The sequence below is a fragment of the Callorhinus ursinus genome, unplaced genomic scaffold, assembly GCF_003265705.2.
Source record: "Callorhinus ursinus isolate GAN/ISIS: 27379988/994484 unplaced genomic scaffold, GSC_fseal_2.0 scaffold27, whole genome shotgun sequence".
Lineage (NCBI taxonomy): Eukaryota > Metazoa > Chordata > Mammalia > Carnivora > Otariidae > Callorhinus > Callorhinus ursinus.
In genome coordinates this window covers 12,338,033-12,359,967 of record NW_027397089.1, presented here as the reverse complement: position 1 = coordinate 12,359,967, position 21,935 = coordinate 12,338,033, and the positions used below count along the sequence as shown (strand labels likewise).

The following is a 21,935-nucleotide window of genomic DNA, read 5'->3' as shown; positions in this document are numbered from 1 at the left end:
AATAAAATAAAATAAAATAAAATAAAATAAAATAAAATAAAATAAAAAAATAAAATAAAATAACTGTACCACTAAAGGTGAAAAGACTGAAGAGTTAAATGTATTAACTGGAATATTTTGGAGTGTTCATATAGAACAGAATTTGTTATAAGTTTCATCCTCTGGCATCCTATGCAAAAACACTAGATTTTAAAGTATCCTAATGACCTTTTGGAGATTATTTTAAGTTTAAGGGGACTTAACATGAATGATGTGATTTTAGCATAAAATATAGAGATATATAGAATTAATTGCATATGTAAAAATAAGTGTATTCTCTAGAAAATATACCTAGACCTCCTGGTAGGGATTTGACCATATTCTTCAGCTGAGCAATTTCTAGAGCTTCCCAGAGTCTGTCGTCTGTGCATTTACACTCTGGATCTAAATTAAATCTGTAGGGGGAAAAATAAGTTATTTAGTCAATAAATAAAAATAAAGGCATTTTTACATATGTTTGCTTATTGCTATTCTTTCCTTAAAATATAAGTTCCATTTGTTTTGGTTATTGCTATATCCCTAATACCTAAAACAGTGCTCAGGATAGAGCAGGCATTCAATTCATGTTGGATGAATAAATGAATGACCTTAATGTTATGAAAAATGTTTTCTGAAGATACAATTAGTAAGTTTACATGCAAGATATGACATGATAAAATTCATTATGTGGATTTATCCACTTTGATATTATATTTAATGTAACTTGAATAGTGTCTAACAAAGTGTTTTTACAGAACCGATGATTATATGGGAACACGTAATGCTCTTAGATGAGCCGTGCTGCACCAACCACAATAGTAGTATTCATAATAAATCTATCAGGACATGTCAATTCACTATGGCAGTGCTAAATAACTGGATACATCCGCAACTTTCAATTAAAATGATTTTACAGCTGAATATTGAGCAATCTTACGTCCATTTTCTCTTCCAGACAAAAGGAGGTGGCAATATTTCTTTGTAATTAAGGTAGAGGAGTGGAGCAAGAGAGAACAAAAGACGGATGCATTGAGAGACATGACCTGGTGGTTAATGCCATGGTGGACTTTGGAAGTCAGACAAACTCTACCACTTACTAAGTGTATGAACTTGAACCAGTTAGAGCTTCTCTGAGTTTCAAAATGCTCATCTGTAAAATGAGGATAATAATATGTATACTAGAGCAGTGCTTTGAGGATTTATTTATTTTTTTAAAGATTTTATTCATTTATTCATGAAAGAGAGAGAGAGGCAGAGGGAGAAGCAGGCTCCCAAGGAGCAGGGAGCCCGATGCGGAACTCGATCCCAGGACCCTGGGATCATGACCTGAGCCAAAGGCAGACGCTTAAACATCTGAGCCACCCAGGCGCCCAGTGTTTTGAGGATTTAATGAGACAATATACTTAAAGCACTTAGCAGATAGTAGGTACTGCTTTTTTTTTTTTTTTTAATTTTATTGTGGGAAACCATAAACCAGGCATGGAGAAGATTATAGGAACTTCTTAAAAGCAATTTTGGCTGAAAGAAAAATTATGAGGGATGGGGGAATCAAGGGATTAACCAAACTCAGTATCTGCTGAGCCCAAGCCAGACACATAGTGATAGGCAGGATATCTGTAGGGTAGAACACCTTAGAATGTCTGCCAAGAATCATTGCCCCAGGGGCGCCTTGGTGGCTCAGTCGTTAAGCATCTGCCCTAGGCTCAGGTCATGATCCCAGGGTCCTGGGATAGAGACCCACATCAGACTCCCAGCTCAGTGGGGAGTCTGCTTCTCTCTCTCCCTCTCCCACATCCCCTGCTTGTGTTCCCTCTCTCGCTTTGTCTCTGTCAAATAAATAAATAAAATCTAAAAAAAAAAAAAAAAAAGAATCACTGCCCCAAGTACTGAGGAAGAAGTGACTTTTATGGAGTCAAACTGAAAGAGCAGAACTGGAATAAATAAAGGACTGGCCTCTGTAGGTTAATTTAGCAACTCTAGGGTTGACCAGCATTGTTGACCAGAATATTCCTTCTTATCATCTTGAAAATGTCATTCACGCCTACCTGAAAAACAGTTCTGAGTAAAACCCTCCTATGAGCCAAAAGGTAAACCCTGAGACATTCGGGTTTCTACTGAATACATCACCTACCTAATAGAACCACTGAATAGTATTGGATCCTGCAAAATGATTGAAAGTCTAGAACGTAGTGTGTGCAGTGGTAGTTTTGAAATGTCTATCCCATCAATGACAATCTTTCCTGTTAAACAGAAACAAAAAATTGCAGGCATTTAGTAAAATCAAAAGTAAAATAATATTTGTTTACAAATTGAAAGTACCTTCCTAGTTCAGGGTTTACCAGAAGATAAAGCTTTCCATTTAAGTATTAAAAGCATCATTATGCATTTTTATGAAAAATATACATTTTGGTGGTATGTTCTCTTTCCCATGTATTTTCTCTTAAAGAGATTCTCAGTTTTTATTCAGTTTCCATGGTTCATACAAACCAAAAGTACTTTTTCTCCTTAATGGGTCCTCTCCCTTCCAATATTCCTTTATCTTTGTTCCCTGCTTTATTTTCCTTCACAGGATATTTTATATACATGTACTTATCTTTTTTTATTGTCTCTCTCTCTCCCAACTAGAATATAAACTCCTTGAAGACAGTGATTTTGTCTAAATTATTCACTCTTTTATTGATTTAACAGGACAGTGCCTTGTAAATAAGAAAGGAAATTCTATGGCATAGATATCAAATTTTAATGAATTTCTCCATACTGTATTTAGACTTATTAGAGATTTGTGCCATCTTGATATCTTTGACCTCAAATTGATAGATTATTTTAAGATAGATTATGTCACTTTGTGCAAAGACAGTACTGCCATATGAAATGAGCAGGCCAAGCAAAGAATGGCAGTTGGAGTCCCTTTTCCAGCTACATGTAGATTCAAGAGGAGGCAAGGTGGTCAGCTTAACCTTTCTTTCAGGAATAACACATTATCTATTAAAATCTTAACAGCCTAATGCTAAACAAGAGAATCAGTCATTTATAGTCCACATGGGGCCTGAAAACATGTTTCTGGATTCATAAGGAACAGGCTAATATGTTCAGTTATAACCACCGTTTTTTTTTTTTAATGAAAAGTGTCAATCAATTGTCTTTGGATCATGTAACTGACTTATAATGAAAATCTACTGAAATTCCTTAAAGTATCTGTGTATTATTTATTATTACTAGCCATGGAAGAGCAAACTGCTAACCCAGCGGCTGATGCCTACCTACGCTGCTCCTGAATCTAACCCCCAAGGAGACTGCAATTACTGTAGTTCATCTCTGTTCATAAATTGACCTCTTCATCTCACAGAGCTGTTGTGTAGATTAAGTAATATAAACTGTCAAGTACAATAAAAATGTGAAGTACTATAATCATCATCGCAATCATTTCAGATAATAATAGGAAGCACTTCCTTGAGCTGATGATCAAGCACATTGCTGAATCCCCTTTTATTCAAGACGATTTATGTGCTGGGCTATTTATAGGCCACTTGATAGACTAAATAATGTGACATATTTTCTCTAAAGCAAAGATTAAATTATTTCCATGTATCATGTTATTAATAGTTTTGTGGATGAATAAATATTTTTGTATATTGTCAACATGTGCTTGGCACTTAGCAAGTTGCCACCCCACAAAATGTTCAGCATCATTAAACCATGTTATAAAGGTAAGAGTCATGCACCAAAATTAATAAAGCATATTACTTATCTCCTTGAATTTTTTTCCTTTGATGGAAATGGATGTGTTTTTAGTTTGAGCAAAGCAAGACAGCCTTCCTTTCTCTCCCTTCCTCTTGAAATGCCACCTACATCTACTGCTGTTCAAAATGGGTGGCTTTGTTTTCATTTTACCAGTTTATTAGAATTCTTTAACAACAATCTCTAGAGCTGAGTTTAGAGCTAATAATTTTATTAGCAATTTTATGTTCATTCTTTACTTCTAGACTGTTGACCTGAGACACCTGCCTCAAATCATGGGTCTCAGGACACAAAGTCCTTATAAATATTTGCTCTTTATTTCTGCAGGATTAGGTAAGTTGATGCCTCACTTTTTTTTAAGGAAAAGCACCACACAGCCAATGAGAACATTTAGTTAGTAACTTACCATCAAATATATCCACCATTCTGAAGAAAGCCAGCGATAATGATGACTTCCCGCTACCAGTGCGACCACATATGCCCACCTAAAAAGCAAATGTCACTCAGAGAGAAAAGGACTCAGAAAAAAGGCAGAAGATGGGCAAAAAGTATTTTTAATTTTGACAAGATACCATAGGGAACTGCACCTCTATTTAAATAGCATAATAAATCATCATTCTTTTATTATGAACATTAAGATAAAAACACACAGTCCTCACCAAATCTTCAATGATTTCATTCTAACTCTTTTTATTTGTATGTGGCTGTGTTGTTTTTCCTTCGTGGCTTAATTTCTGCATTTAGTATATTGTTGGTCTAATAAGTAAGTATTCCATTTTATCTTAAAAGAAGTGATGATTTTATAACAAAAAGTAGACTGGCTCCAATTCTTTTCTGCACATTTTCTCTTTTTAAAGTAGCTAAAGCAAATCATTTTGGGACTAAAGCTAGTACAAATGCAAAAGTCCTCAAGGGGCTGTCTGATATGGCTGTGAGCCAGAAGCCAGAAATTTGGACAAACACACATCTTGTTGATTTTCCTGATCTTCCTGGGAGAATAATGAGTGTCAATACAACTTAGAGAGCACGTATTTTATCCCGATCCTCTCTCTCTCTTTTCTCTCTTACGTAGATAATTTGACCTATAAAGCATAGGGAGTATTATGTGAGCCCAGTGAAAATGCACTTGGCTGAAAGCCTCAGGAGCTTAGATAGTGATCAAGTGGCTCCATCCTCTGATTTGTAATAAACAAATGGCAGTGAATTCCATACCTTTTGCCCTGGTTTGATGTATGCCTTGACATGCTTAAGAACAGGTTTCAGATTATTTTCATATCTGACACACAGGTCATGAATCTTGATCTCTCCTTCCTGTGGCCAATGTTCTGGAACTTGAGAAGGGTCTAGGGAGTGAGGGTGGAGTAGGGGAAGTCAGAGGGAGAAGGGGAGGGGGAGAGAGAGAGAGGGAGGGAGAGAGAAGGAAGGAGAGAGGGGCAGGAAGAAACATACACATACTTATATACATTTATACATACAAACATATACTTTTCTTAAATAAATTTTAAGTAATACTGAACCAAATTCTGTGTCTTTTTAAAATTAAAATTACATTCGGAGTAAAGGCCTATTGATTAAGAAATTTCAAAATAGCTTTTGTGTGTGTTTCTTTTTGAAGCATGAACTCTCATGTCTTTTCTGTATTCCATCATTTGGTTCTACTGAAGATAGTTCATCTGCGAATTCATTCATTTGTTCAGTCAGTCAGTCATCAAACATTTGAGTGCTTCAAATGTGAGAGGTGTTGTGCAAGGTGATGGGAATATGGAGATGAGACATATCACAAAGTGCTCCCTGTGTCCTGGGGAAGCATCAGGATCTACAGTACTGCATGCAGAGTCACATGATGGAGTGCAACCCAAGGTGCTCTGGGAGCACAGATGGTGGTAACCTGAGAGTTCCAGGAGGATTTCAAGAAAAGATGGTGCCTGAGATGAGTCTTAAAGGATTAGGGATGGGGAGATTTGTTTCAAATATATATGGAGAGAACAAAGATAAAAAGAAACCTTGGCATGTTGGATACATGATGAGAGATGAGACCAGGTAGGTGGGCAAGGATCGACTAATGAAGAGTCTAGTGGTCTTAGCTAACTTATCTGGATTTTGTCCTTGAAGACTCAGATAGCTATTGAAGGATTTAGGCAAAATAATTCATTTTAAGCATGAAATTTGAATTTAAGAAAGATCATTCCATCTTCAGTATTGAATTTCCTGCCAATTTTGTTCTAGCAAAGCTGAGAATCTCAGTGAGTAAGATACAAGTTTCTTGACATCTAAGTTAATACGATCTTGAGAAAGAGAACACAATAAATAGTTCATAGTGTAGGTTGGTAATGAATGTAATAAAGTCCAAATACTTTTTATAGTTCTCTTTAAATATTACTACATAACAACTATTTGGAGTCTGGTCCTATCCCAAACTTTTCAGACCTAAATAGCCATATCGTTTCAGGTGTATCTCATAAAGCAAAGCCAAGACAAGAAGGGATTCTTGGATATTAAAGTGGAAAACAAAAAAAATGACAATGTGTCTGACACAAAACTAGTATTTGTATAAAATAAATATTTAAGTGAAACAAAATAATATTCAGAGCAATACCCATAGTGCCTTCATAGTTCTCAGATTCCATAGTCAAGAAACTGTTCACTTTCTTCACTGCCCCCATCTGGACCTCCAGATCAGCCAAGTTCCTCACAACCCAGTTCAAATAATTGGTTATCTGTGTCAGGTGACAAAAAGAAATTAACACATTTAAAATGAAGTAACGATCTTTCTAATCACTGGATATTTTAGGATAGGATGACTTGGACAGTTAGTGTACATCATGCGGTACAATTCGTAAGTGCTGCAAGATATCAGAGACCAGGGAGGGTGTCGTGGGATAAAGCAGGCAAAGTAGGTGTCCACTCTTCTTCAAGAGTCCTCACATGTCAGTGATTCATAAACTGTCCTCTGATTTCCCTGCACAAGTTGAATATAGCTCTGATTGCACTTATCTCATTTATATTCATATTCACTTTAGTGTTCCCCAAATAGGCTGTGAACAACTTAGGGACAGGGATCTCAAACAGCCTTGGGAGTGCTCTCACCATAGATTTTGAGGAGTTTCTAAAAACCAATTTGCAGTATCAGAACTGAATCCACACTGCCCTAAAATGCTGGGTTTGGGCCCCAATCTCCTTTTATTTGCAAGATGTCATTTTGTTATGAATTTTAACCTGCTCCTCTTACATCCATGAATAGGAATTGATAATAACTATAGAAAGTACCTCCAACACTACATGAAAAGTGATGTTTTCATCCATACCTACCGTAAGTGCGTACAGAAGACCCAAACCCACCAATCCAGAATTGGAAGAGCCGCTGATGGATGCAATAGACGCAGTGAGGACAATGCAAGCTCCTAGGTAATCCTAGAAAGGAGCAAGAAAAATCGTTAAAAGATTTTCCTCGAGTTCTTAAACAAAAGATCCCAATCAATTTGGAGAGGTTATCACTAAGACAGTACACGTCACTTCTTGCGTGTCCTGTTAAGTTTCCGAGGAAGACTACCTAAAATATGGATGAATGCCAACTCACCATATTAAGGCTAGAATGGGCGTAATTCAATGCTCTCATTGTATCCATGCAGAAATGGATTCATAGAAGTTAAATAACTTGCTAGAAATTCAGCTGCAATTTGTGGCCCAACCAGTGTCAGACATAGGGTTTCTTTTTCTCCTCCCCTCCCCCGCACCCCCCCCCAACAGGCCCTTTCTGTTGCATTGTGTTGCCAGCTAAGTAATTATCTGCAGACTTGATTTACTACCTTAAATTTCGTGTGTGCTTATATCTGGATTGTGATCTATCTCCCTTGTGCAATACAGTAAGGGCCCTGCAGAAATTTGCATCTGGCTACCTTGTTGAGATTCATATCTAAACTTTTTTCAAATATCTGGGCTCAGAGTCTAGGACATTAAATCTCCAGATTCCATGTAAATAAGAATAAGGGTTATATTTACTCATAAATGGGAAGTGTGGGCCAGTCTTAGAGCATTTGAATTATCTACGGTCTATCAGTGATAAACTCTTCTGTGAAATTTTAAAAATTCATTGAGGTCAGTCTTTAACTCAAATAAGAAACAGGGCACATCTGTCCATTTTCTTTTCTTTTTTTTTTAAAAGAGGTTATTTATTTATTTTAGAGAGAGAGAAAGAGAGAGCACAGGGGGCATGTGGAGGGGCAGAGGGAGAGGGAGAGAGAGAGAATCCTAAGCATGGTCCATGTCCGACACTGGGCTCCATCTCACAACCCTGAAATCAAGAGTCGGATGCTTAACCGACTAAGCCACCCAGACACCCCACATCTGTCTATTTTCAAACACTTCTTTCTTCCTCATTCCCCAGCACTGTTAGGCACTGTTCTGTCTTATCAATTGAAAAAGAAATCTTAAAAACTTTTCATGCTAATGAGTCATATGTCCCAGAAGCAGGTAGCACTTCAGGCACGAGCACTTCTAGAACTATTTCAAGTTTCATCTCACTTGTGACCTTTTTAGCTAGATATGTCTCTGATCCCTCAAGAAAAAAATCTAATAACTAAATAACTTATCACTTAAAGTGATAAGACTTTAATGACTGTAATGGAGTGTTTAACGTGCTGGAGACAACAAATGAAGTTACTCAAGTCAGCTCACATGTGCACATTTCTGCCTCTTTTTAGAACAGATCCAAAGATCCAGCTCTTGAGGAACAATCAATAATCCCAGGCTTGAAATCAGAGATCTGGGCTCAGATGCTGACTTTGCCAATTACCACACAAATAATTTAAACCCCTTTGAAACTCAGTTTCTTTGGAAAATAGAAATGATACCTAATTCAAAGACATTGAAAGGACTAAAAAAAGATTAAACACCCATTAGATTTCACCACCTCCATGTACCAGGATGTCTTTCTGAACCTCTGGATGATTTTCAAATGTTTAAAGCAAGCTTAAAAGTTTATGTGCATCATAAAACATCAAAGGTTACAAAGAGGCACTAAAATTTAATTCCATAATGATTTCCATGATCTTTACAAAGAATAAAGAAAGGAATCATGCAGAGTTACTCTCTTGAGGCAGCAAATTCCCAAGAGGTAGTAAATACTCCTTGGATTGCTTCTTCCAATCAGACCATGTGTTAACAACTTGTCACATCCCAATTAGACAGTACTTCTTTTTCTCTTTATTTGAACCAACAACTACATGGGTGCATAATCTAACCAGTCTGGGCCACTCTTACATCTGACAAATGTCAACATGCTCCCCAAATACTTCTAAAATATTTACAGCAATATGAATTTCTCTTCCAGCCCTCTGTGTAAAGTTAACACTTCTGAAGCTATACCATAAATTTGTAATTTCGATATCTTTTCTAAAAAGACTCATAAGAAGTTTCTTTGATGAGTCCCAGAAAGTAAGTTAGTATCAAGGGATACTTTGAGCAAGGCCCTCCTTCCCAGCTTGATATAAAGAAATACACCATTCAGTTTCTGAGAAATTTCTGTGGGTAATATACACATTAAGGATTTGAAACAAGGCACATTTTTATTAATTTCTGTTCTCCACTTCCTCCCAGCTGACCTTATTGGGAAGAGCTTCATTCATTCATACGGCCATATATATATTGTTTCAAGCTTTTTTTAAATTCCACTTAGTTAACATATAGTGTAATATTAGTTTCAGGAGTAGAATTTAGTGATTCGTCACTTACATATAGCACCCAGTGCTCATCACAAGTGCCTTCCTTAATGTCCATCACCCATTTAGCCCATCCCCCCATCCACCTCCCCTCCATCAACCTTCAGTTTGTTTTCTATAGTTAAAAGTCTGTTTTATGGTTTGCCTCTCTTTTTTTTCCTCTTTTTTCCCCTATGTTCCTCTGTTTCATTTCTTAAATTCCACATGAGTAAAATCATATGATATTTGTCTTTTGCTGACTGACTTATTTTGCTTAGCATAATACTCTCTAGCTTCATCCACGTTGTTGCAAATGGCAAGGTTTCATTCTTTCTTATGGATAATACTCAATTGTATAGAGATACCACATCTTCATCAGTCGATGGACATTTGGGCACTTTCCACAATTTGGCTATTGTTGATAATGCTGCTATAAACAGGGTGCATGTGTCCCCTCAAATCAGTATTTTTGTATCCTTTGGGTAAATACTTGGTAGAGTAATTCCTGGATCATAGGTTAGTTCTATTTTTAACTTTGTGAGGAACCTCCATACTGTTTTCCAGAGTGGCTGCACCAGCTTGCATTCCCACCAACAGTGCAGGAAGGTTCCTTTTTCTCCGCATCCTCACCAACATCTGTTGTTTCCTGTGTTGTTAATTTTAGCCATTCTGACAGGTGTGGGTTGGTATTTCACTGTGGTTTTGATTTGTATTTCCCTGATGCCGAGTGATGTGGAGCACCTTTTCATGTGTCTGATGGCCATTTGGATGTCTTCTATGGAAAAATGTCTATTCATGTCTTCTGCCCATTTCCTAACTGGATTATTTGTTTTTTGGGTGTTGAGTTTGATAAGTTCTTTATAGATTTTGGATATTAACCCTTTAGCAGATATGTCATTTGCAAATACCTTTTCCCATTCTGAAGGTTGCCTTTTAGTTTTGTTGATTGTTTCCTTCGCTGTGCAGAAACTTTTTATCTTGATGAAGTCCCAATAGCTCATTTTTGCTTTTGTTTCCCTTGCCTCCGGAGACATAGTGTCAAGTAAGAAGTTGCTACGGCTGATGTCAAAGAGGTTGCTGCCTGGGTTCTCCTCTATGATTTTGGTGGTTTCCTGTCTTACATTTAGGTCTTTCATCTATTTTGAATTTATTTTTGTGCATGATGTAAAGAAAGTGGTCCAGTTTCATTCTTCTGCATGTGGCTGTCTAATTTTCCCAATACCATTTGTTGAAGAGACTCTCTTTTTTCCATTGGATATTCTTTCCCGCTTTGTCAAAGATTAGTTGACCATTATGTTGTTATGAAGAGACTCTTTTTTCCATTGGATATTCTTTCCCGCTTTGTCAAAGATTATGTTGACCATTATGTTGTGACCATTATATTAGTTGACCAAAAACCCACTTCTGGGTTTTTCTATTCTGTTCCATTGATCTATGTGTCTGTTTTTGTGCCAGTCCCCTACTGCCTTGATCACTACAGCTTTGTAATATAATTTGAAGTCCAGAATGGTGATGCCTCCAGCTCTGCTTTTCTTTTTCAAAATTGCATTCTTTTAAAAGTATAACAAAAAAATAATCACTGGGTTTCAAAAAATGGAAATTAGACAGTAGGCTTAATGTAAACATTGTAAAAGAAATGTAAAACATTATGCACTCAATCTGCCTCTTTTTTTCTCTTTTTCTCTCTTTCTCTCACACCACTCCCCCGCCCCCATTAAATTGACTATGGAATATTTTATACTGGGGCCTGGATTCACTCATACAGAACTAAATGGTAGATTCAGTTAGATGATAATTTAAATTATTTTCTATCGAATTAAAATGGTAATTTTGGTGATAGATAGATAGTCTTATCCTGGCAATATTGCCAGCTATAGAAGAGAAGAGAGACAAAGGGAGGGAAGGGAGGAGGCTGATGAGTAAATATGAGCTAATATATATTTTCTGGCTCTCTTCCACATGGCTAATATTTTTAAAACTACTTGAAAGTTTCTCAGTATGATCATTAGACACTGTTATTTTAATTATTAGTCCAGTATATAAAATATGCTGAAATGTATATATAAAGATAACATATATATACATAAATGTATGTACATATATATTTTAATTTAATTTCAAGTTAGTTAATATACAGTGCAGCACTGGTTTCAGGAGCAGAATGCAGTGATTCATCACCCACATACCATACTAAGTGCTCATCCTAACAAGTGCCCTCTTTAATGCCCATCACCCATTTAGTCCATCCTTCCACCACCCACCCCCCCCCCAGCAACTCTCATTTTGTTCTCTATATGTAAGAGTCTCTTATGGTTTGCTTCCCTCTCTGTTTTTATCTTATTTTTTTGTTTTATTTTTTATTAAAGATAGTGTATAGAGATAAATGTTTTTGACATCTCAGCAATAAGACATAGCTTCTTGAAGTACATTTATAGCACATTTTCCAGGGAATGAACCCATTTTCAAACTCTACAGTCTACTAAATTCAAATAGGCATGAGAGCTTAAAAGCCAATGTCTACAGTTTAGTAGCTATAACAAAGTTATTTTATTTATTATAAAAAATATTCTTCATCATTTTTTGTTTTTTTATTTTTTCAAAGATTTTATTTATTTATTTGACAGAGAAAGACACAGCGAGAGAGGGAACACAAGCAGGGGGAGTGGGAGAGGGAGAAGTAGGCTTTCCCACTGAGAAGGGAGCCCCGTGTGGGGCTCGATTCCAGGACCCTGGGATCACAACCTGAGCCGAAGGCAGACGCTTAACGACTGAGCCACCCAGGCGCCCCCTTCATCATTTTTTTTTTTTTTTTAGAAAATGCTATTCTTCTTGTCTTTTAATTATACCAACTAGATATTTTCAGTTCACTCCTGGATTATTACCACTGCTCAAAAATCTCTTTTCTAAAAAAAAAAAACAAAAACTTTTTTGTAATGAATTTGGAATGTTTTGGAGGCCTTGATCTGCATAAGAAAGGAAGCTCTTTTGTGCACCATTTTTATCAAGAAGACTCATAGCAAAATCACTAAATTCCATTAACTTCCCTTCAAATTGTACAAGAATACAGATGTGTGGAATTGATAGATAGTAAGAGCTTGTTAGCTACCTATTTTCACTTCCTTTACCATATTTTAAAGGATTTTATTTATTTGTCACAAAGACAGAGAGAGAGAGAGAGAGAGAGCGCACACACAAGCTGGGGGAGCAATAGGCAGGGGGGTAAGCAGACTCCCCACTGTGCAAGGAGCCCGAAGTGGGACTCGATCCCAGGACCCTGGGATCACGACCTGAACCAAAGGCAGTCGCTTAACCAACTGAGTCACCCAGGCATCCATCATTTCATTCACCATCAAACTTAAGTTTAATGAATTACAAAGTGATTCTATAGTTATACCTTCTTTCTTTTCTCTGCAAATATGCCAACAACAAAATGGTTTCAAGGCAATAAATTAAGAAAGGAGAAGCAGCTGGTCTGAATAACCCACACAAAGGAGGAAAAGTACTTAGGGATCACTAGCAACATTCATTCTACTGCTTAGTCCTTACACATCCTAACCAATCAACTCAATGAAAACACACCTGTGGTCAAAAGGACACAATGGAATAAAAGATTCAACTTAGGAAACAGAAGCTACTGCATATGGGAATTGCCAGTTCTCAAAGAGGGCTCCACATCCAGACACTGTATCTGTATAATGATAAATTATAACTTCCAACGAGTTTGTGAATTCAACACTCCCCCCAGGGAGAAGGCTTTGATTTCCAAGTCAAAAGAGAGGCCTGTTCTCAGATTTCTAGTGATTCAAGGACATGTATCCATCTATAGAATTATAGTGAAAACTGTAATTTTCTATAAAACAGACTTGCAAATAGTTAAAAGTAACACAATCTCTTTCCTTGCGTAGCCCTCGGAAGTACCAGTCTATGGTACCACTGAGTATCTGGAAGCATATATCAGGGCCTCCCAATGACAAGGTCAGTGCCCACCTGTCTGTGGTGGAGTTATGAACACACAAAAAAGCTCTGTGCTGTTTCATAAAATTGACTCTCGTGCAAGCTCACCCTGAAGGCTATTTTCACTTGATCCTGTTGATTCTAAAGACTTTTTTTTTTTTTTTGGCTTCCTGATGTGAATTTTCTTTTATCCTTTCACCACACAGCAAGACAAAGCCTTGGAAAGACAGCCTTTAGATAGAGTTACACAATTTTCGCAAATGGAAACACCAATGCCAAAGAACTGGAACTGTTTAGTGCAGAGGGCTGAAGAGAAAACGCCATGCTGAACAAAAGAACGTAAGCAGCATTCAAAGGTTAGGCTGCAGCGACACACTGCACACAACTGTGGTCCACTTCACTTGGCACCCAGAGGAAAAACACTCCCCTCTCTGCCAAAGCAAGCCGGGTGGTCACAGCCTAGCTCCTTTCCCACCAGCCAAATTATTTTATTCTTTTAGACTCTTGTCCTTTTTTGATGTGAGTGTATTGTGACCTTTATTTTTTTCCTAATTTGGAGTGAATATGAAGTGACTATGGTGGGTAGGGCTATATCTTCCATAGGGAAAGCTGTTTACTAAGAGAAAGGGAATAACTTGTGATTGTCTTAGCTCTTTCTTAACTTGACCAGGAAAAGAAACGAGAGTGATATATTTAAAATAAATTAGAAAATAAAAAAGAAAATAAACAAAAATTGGATGGGGCTCCTGGATATTCCGGAATCCCACAAGAGGTGTTTTTCTCGGGTTCTTCTTCCTTCCTTCTCCTTGAGATTTTCTGTCCAGGGAATTCAGTGGAAGTGAAAAATAGGCACAGAAAGCTATGATACGTTTTCTCCTCTTTCTCTTCATGAAGGTGATGAGTCCATGAATTAGAGTTGGTGAAATCCCCAGATCTGCCTCAGGAAATCCTGCTTGCTTCTTCTGATTTATGCCCAATGCCTCAACCTTCCTTGTACCATTTTAGTTGTGTTTCTGCTCTGGAAACTCTAAGAAAATTTGTTATAAGCAAATATTTTTGCTAACTGAGGAATATGGCAAAGAATAGAGAAAGGAGAGGTTGTGTTGATACTGTGGGTAAGTAAGATCAATACAGACTCACTGGACCAAATAGAAGTTTTCATTACTTATTTTTCTAATGACTTACAAGGCAGAATATGTCCAGCTGTGGGGGTCAGAGAACAGTTCACACCCTAGTCTCCAAGGTCCTGTATCTCAACATTCATGTTCCTGACACAAGATCCATTTATTTCAAACTGAAATTGTGTCTCCAGTGATGTGGATGTGTCCACAGGATCACAGTAGTAAGGAGGTCATTTATATGTGTAATTGGGAGAAAGGTTATTTCCTCATAGGAGTTATTGAGTTAACTTATTCAGTACTCTTACTGTAGTATATGTTCTTGAATTACACACTTATATTCGAATAAAGATTATGATATTCACACATTCTAAATAATATACTGGTTCTAATGAACACTCTCAAAATACTCAGGAGAAAGAAAGAGAGTGAATCTGACTAGTTTTAAGTTGGATCACTGGGATTGTCTAGAGGGGTGTGTGTGCATGTATGCGTGTGTGTGTGTGTGTGTGTGTGTGTGTGTGTGTGCATACCCACATAAACTTACTGACACACACAATTAGGGAAAGGAGACAAATCATACACATACAAGACTTTGGACCTTGATTTCTGTCATCAGAGATGCCTGGAATTTTGCAATAAATCAACAAGTTCCTTACCAAAACTTACCTTTACCCATCAGAAACAGAAGCAAAAGATTCCTTTTTTTTTTTTTTTTTTTTGACATCGGTTTTTAAGGGAGAGCTCTGGTAATGAGACTAGACAGAAATTCTTGGAAGGATCATAATACATAGCAAACGAACACAAGACACACTAACAAATGTATTATCAAGGAACAGAATGGATGGCAGAACCTGCCCTTCCTGTTTCAAACATCAGTATTTTCTTTAGGTCTCTACAGCTGGAACTAGAACGTTTTCACATTTGGGTTGGTCCGCCGCCTTTTCACATGGGGGTTAAAGTAATGAGCTGTGAGTCAAACTGAACCAAGCCATTCTGAATCTGGCCACACTCTTCCTCTTTAATTTCTCCTGACCTCTCCTTTCTTGGCAGTCTGAAGGCTCTAATATCTTGTCTTTTGGCTATGAGAGCAGAACATATGGTTTGCTTGAAGATTCTTGTTAAACACTTGTCCATTAACCTGACAGTAGGAAGTGCTAAAGAGCAGTAACAGGAGTCAAGTCAGACATTCACCTCAAGTCCAAAGCAAACACTCTTGCCCCCTAAAAAAAACCTGCTTGATGTCCAAGTTAAGAAAAATCAAATAACAAATGTAACCACTGACATTTTCTCTTATGATTGGGGGACATTCTTTCACTAAGCTACTGCGTGATTAATTCTGTTTTTCAGAGAAGATTGGTTTTTTTTTTCTTCCTTAGAGAAAACAAATTTAAACAAACAAATAGAAGCTTAAAACAAGGAATTAGGGTCTGGATAAGATCTAGGAATAATGTCTTAGTTTTGTTATAAATCCCAAGCAACACTTTGTCCAGCTTTATGCTATCTATAGGTAATTCAGGAGACATTTTGCCCTGCCCCCACAGCTACCTGGAAGGAATTTATCAACAACCAATGTTTCTACCTAAAATTTGTAAAATATAATTGTGTTATGTCACTGAATAATTTCTACATTATAACTAACATAGTGGAGGAGAATCTCTGTAAGCCAGTGGGAAATCATTACAAGTAAAGCTCAGAGGGGGTCCAAGAATTCATATCCACCTGTATCCATCCATCAACAACTCAGCTTATAACTTGGGCTCCTTCATTTCCATCTCATCAAATTCCTTTTACTATCTGCCTTCTTTGGTCTGTTGAGTTTTGAAAGCCTGAATATACTAGGGATGCTTACTTAGTAGACGTGATATCCTTATAATAGTACAGATAAACTTCCTTTTCCTTTTGACAAATGGATAGATAATTATTTTATTTTTTATTTTATGTTTTTAAAGATTTTTATTTATTTGATGGAGAGAGAGCACAAGCGGGGTGAGGAGTGGAGGCAGAGGGACAGGGAGAAACAGACTCCCCACTGAAGCAGAGAGCCTGATGCAGGGCTCCATCCCAGCACCCCAAGATCATGACCTGAGCTGAAGGTAGGTGCTTAACCAACTGAGCCACCCAGGCTCCCCGATAGATAATTATTTTTTTTTAAAAGATTACAGACAACTCATCATTACCACCAAAGTAGCTTATTTATAGTGCAGATTATGTAGACCGGTCTGCAAACTACATTTCCTCCCTTCCTGGAACTTGCGTCCCATCCATCTCCTCGTTCATACTCCAGCTGGTTGGCTTATGAACCACTTACCACAGCAGGTGCTGTTTCCATTCACTTATTTATTCATCCATTCATTCAAAAGACATTTGTTGAGTGCACCTGCGAATCAGTGAACTAGGGGACTTATGTTATTATTTTTCATCCTAATAACCCCATGAAGTACATATTCTTATTCCTATTTTACAGATGAGGAATGGACTCAAATTAATTAACTTGCTAGATCAAGTCTGTATGATGCCAAAGCATCCTCCTTTATAAGGGACAGAAGAAGGCAACAGATGATTAATTGCAGTTTTTTATGTTTTGTGCTAACGTGATCCTCCACTGGCTTAAAACATAGAAAGTCACCACCTCTTCCAGGCCTGTTCTGCTCAGTGAAGGAAACGAGTACATCTGTTCACTTGTCAAATTTGCTCTTTTGAAAAAAAATTGTTATACAAACATTTGCCATTCCATTAACTTACGTAATCTAGAGACTAATGAACACAAAATGAATTTTTGCTTTTTGGGCTATTTGTCTTGTCATTAGCTAAAGCATTATGACAAATTTCACCTGTAACATAAACAAACCTGAGCTATTTTAACGTCCGGAAAAAGCGAAGTTAGCGTGAATCTCGGTGCAAGACTAATTTTTACAACTGTCTCCCTCTTTGCATCAGCCTTTGCATCAGTTTAGTTTCCATTTCGAAATCATGAAATGAACGTACCGTTCTGACCTCCAGCCATCTGTTGGCTGCTGAGAGAAATAAGTAGGCAATGTTGTTTGTGTCCGTCAGTTCCAGCATACGTTGCTTAAATCTGGTTTCATGCCTGGAGAGAACAAAAATATTATCATGCTAGCCACACAACGGGAAAAATAATAAGAAACAGTCACAGTTACTACTACACTATTTACTCAACACAGTGACAAATGGATGGGATGGAATGACTGGTAAATGGATTCCTACTTCAAAATAAAGGCCAGCTGCTACTGCTTTGCTGCACGCTTATTGGAGAGGGTGTGGTCTGGGGTTTCTTCCTATCTCAGACCCCTGCTATGAAAAGGAAGCTTTCTAATGACAAATTCCTATTAAGGATCACTTCATAAATTTCCACATAATTTTGCGGCCACAAAAACAAGGCATGGCCTATGTTGCAAGGGCCTTACAAAAACCAGAGTAAGTTGTACAGAAATACAATATGCTCTACCTACATTTTATTGCACTTTTTACTTTTCCAAATAACACAGTTAGAGGTGGGTGGGAGGTGCTGGACGAGGACCAGGGAAGACAGGAAATGATGCATGTGTTACAGGCAAATATATACTTTTAAATGTCTCCTTCTGCCGGTGTTTCTGGGAACCAAAGAAGGAAACTGAGTAGAAAGAAGTAGAGGATGGGGGTCCTTGGAGGCAGCAGATGTTCTTGTTAGATGAGAAATCTTATGCTCAAGGTTCTAAAATATTTGTAAGGATGGTCACTGCACAAAAGGAACCCTCAGTCTATGGTACTTACAGGATTTTATGACAAATACAGTTTAGATATCGATCCCTGGCTAAATTAAATTCATTCTTGGAAATCAATATCATCAGACCGATTACCTTCTGGGTAATCCGTATTATAAATGAAACTTCTAATAAGAATCTTATCCATCTGATCATGTGAACTACTTTCTCACAGAATTTATGCTCCATGGTGATAAATCTTTCTAAATAACAAAAATAGTCTCTTTTCATTTTTCAGTTATTTTCTCTGAATAACAGAAACAATGGAAAGCTGGATAATATAATCAAAATAACTGGTTGGAAGGTTGGAAGAAATGCCAAATCAAAATGTGGTCTATTCACTCTCTGGCTGTGGCTGTTCTTATACGAACCACTTGTCTGTGCATTACATTCCTAAGGAATAGCCAAGTTTCATTTGACAGTCCAGCAATGATTCCTGTTTGATAAAAGACTGCCCCAAGTTTCCACCAAATCTTCAAATCAATTTGCAAAACTTTATATTAAACCATCACTATGTCAAATGCACGAAGAAGTCCTGGGTGGGGCGTTCACTTGGCCCACGAAGCCATCCATACAGGCCAATATAAAGCAGATACTTGATATCTGTCCAATCCATCTGATCATTCCAATATGCCAAACCAGATAAATCAGATAACTGAGTCAGACAACATCTGATCTACAATAATCAAAGGATTTGGCAATCGGAGCCAAATAATTACCTCACTTTGAGTTATGAGTTTGCAGTCTTGACCTAAATGCCATGTACAGGAGGACCTACACTGAAGAGCAACACACTCGAGTGGGGCTGAGCAGTCCCAGGAACATGGCTACCTTGTCCTGGGATGGCCCCTTTAGAGATGAAGAGAGTGAATAAGGAAAAGGGAGGGTGGCCCACAGGATTAGAGGATTTTCTGCAATAGTGGATATGAACTGTAATGAGATAATATCTACGTAAGGAACCACCTTTCTGTGTTTGCAGTGTTAGGGAGATTTTCAGCTGTTCATTCAGAAACATTCAGTGAGCACCAACTCTATGCGAGACTCTCTCTCTATATGTATATACATACAATACATAACCTCTGCCCTTGAGGAGCCCAGTCTTTAGGGAAGGAGATAAACTCGGTGTTAACAAGCAAGGACCGTGAAACACAGAAGCTGGTTATAATGGCCCTGTGCACAAAATGCTACATGAATATAAAGGAAGGGGGTGATTTGCACAGGGAATGAGGTGAGGATGGGGAGAGAAGGAGGATTAAGCAAAGTTTCACTGAGGATGGGGAGGATGATCCGAGTGAGGTTTTAAAGGATGAGCTGAATTCTTCAGGTGAACAAGGGAGGACAAAGCATTGGAAGCAGTAGGAACAACATGAGCAAAGGCACAGAAATGAGCAAACTCATCACGTTCAGGGGCTCAAGACAAGGTTCTCTCCCTAGAGGACAGTGGTAATGCGGAGATCGGAGGTGAGGCCCATTGGACAAAGGCCACTGGGCCACATTTGGGATAAACATCAAACACTTTATTCTGACAAAGTGCTTTGTCTGCGACGCTTCTTACTCTTCATTTAGTTTTGGGATATTGTTTCAGATGCACTCTTAAAGAGTTTGTAAATGGAACTGGCAATGGTCTGAAGCAGCAGCGAGAGGGGAGGGGTGGAAATGCAGTGAACATTCTTTCTGTGTGTTTCTATTTGGCAAGAAACCTTCTGTTTTCCTAATGGAAACTTTGACACACTCAGTCTGTATCTTTTCATCCACATCCAGCTCATCTTCTGAACATTTTTAGACCTTTATTCTGTTGGACCAAAAAAAAAAAAAAAATAGGAAAGGTCACTGAAATCTCAGTCTAATTTAACTGTGATACTTTCGTGGTAAACTACTTGAGGGAGTTCACTGCCACATATGAGTACACCACGAACCCTGAATGCAGGGGAGGAAAAGCAGCCTAATCAGTAAATACTAACTTTCCAAAAGAACTGAAGACTCTGGGGACTCTGGGTAACCTGAAAGAAAGGAAGAGATGGATGGAAAGAACATGTTTGATTCTTGACCAAAAGCACCAAACGTAAAGACTCTAGAATTTTATTCATGACAGCAGGACTGTCCCACATTTTAAAACTTCCTTTGGTTTAAAAATGCTGATATTTGTGGTACTTAATATTTACTTTAGAAATGAATGCTGGAAGATGTAAATCTGAATGAATATGATGCAGATACTTCTCCATAAAAAGTTGGGTTGTCTTTTGTTTCTTCCAGTCATAATTCAAGCCTTGAAAGTTTAACACATAGTGTTTTGTTCTTCTTACAACTACCTAGACTTTTCCTCCTGTAAAATTAGGAAGTCATGCTAAATTCTGTCCATGTGTCTAGCGAAGAAGGTAAAAGAAAAGCCTAACCCTTGACTCATGGTCAAGTTCCTCTGTCATTCTAAATTGTTATTTCCTTCAAGACGATTTACCTGATTCTAGTCCTTATCACTCTTAGAAAATAACCTCACCTTGTTCAGGGAGAACACAGAGCAGAGGCTGTTATATGTTGAACCCATAAACGTCCTACTGTTCCATTGACCAGCTTGCCTGAATCCAGTCACTTCTTACCCCCCACCTGCCATGTTATCCTATCTATTTTCTCTGTGGTACTTATCTGGAATAGAAGTGGAAGGCGATGTCTTTGTAATCTTTAAATACCCACATCAAGAGTAGTACCTATCATATGTTCAATACTCAAATAGATTAACTTGAAAGGACTTATTTGGTGAAAAATGTAATATTTAATATGGTAGACTTATGAGTACCACTGGTCATTGCTGGCTTCTATCAGGATACAAATTTGGTCTTAATATCATCATTCAATATCGATAAATAGCTTTACCATCTCCAATAAGAAGCACTCTGTTGGGAAAACACATCACTGCAGAAAGTGTGAATCTTCATGATGAAGTCTATATAGATTTATGTAGAAATTCTGTGATACATATTGTGGCTGGTTATATCTCTATATTCTACTTTTTGACTCAAGTTTATATATATAATAATATAAATATTTCTTAGGTTAGAAAAAGCTCTAATTGAAACCACTACATATTTGCATTTAGGGTTCCAAGAAGACATACTTTAAGATGTCAATTTTCAAGATTAAATGAAATATTCATTGGTACACCTTCTCTTCTGAGTTTATTTGAACAGGGAAAACAGGGGCCAGATAATTTTCTGAGTGTTAAGCAAATGCTCTTGATCAAAAGCTTGGGTTCTTACTATTAACCAGTAATAACTGAAGAAAACTGATTAAATCCTAAAATAACTTGATATAGTTTTTATTTTATTTTTTAGTAATGTTTCTTTTATTATTATTATTAATATACTTATTTTAATTTGTTTATTGGGTACTTCTTTGCTAATCACCATGGTTAGTGCTTTCCATGCATTTGTCAATTAGCCCAATGACCCTAAGAAGCAAAGCTGATTTCTCCATTTCACAGATAAGGAAACTGAGGCCAGGGAATTGACAAGCCTGGTCTATATTACATAGCTAGTATCTTCCCAATATGGCGTTTCATTCTATCTTTATTCTTGTTAAAATTTCAGAGGATTAGACCAACTCCGAACATTTATTGCCATATTTTTCTCTCTTCTAGTTTAGAACACTGCCAT

The 21,935-nt window shown here is 37.4% G+C and overlaps 1 protein-coding gene across 11 annotated transcripts in view; it reads right to left on the bottom strand.

Annotated features, from left to right (window-relative positions):
• ABCC9 (ATP binding cassette subfamily C member 9) overlaps positions 1-21,935 on the bottom strand; it is a 136,510-nt gene that overhangs the window by 9,880 nt on the left and 104,695 nt on the right. For all 11 annotated transcript variants that reach the window (XM_073877864.1, XM_073877865.1, XM_073877862.1 and 8 more), the window contains 7 exons: positions 17,513-17,615; positions 7,066-7,167; positions 6,353-6,473; positions 4,969-5,099; positions 4,163-4,241; positions 2,150-2,258; positions 331-434 (listed from right to left, as the gene is read on the bottom strand). In XM_073877864.1, the coding sequence (XP_073733965.1) occupies positions 331-434; positions 2,150-2,258; positions 4,163-4,241; positions 4,969-5,099; positions 6,353-6,473; positions 7,066-7,167; positions 17,513-17,615 (749 nt within the window). The remainder of the gene's footprint in view (positions 1-330; positions 435-2,149; positions 2,259-4,162; positions 4,242-4,968; positions 5,100-6,352; positions 6,474-7,065; positions 7,168-17,512; positions 17,616-21,935) is intronic.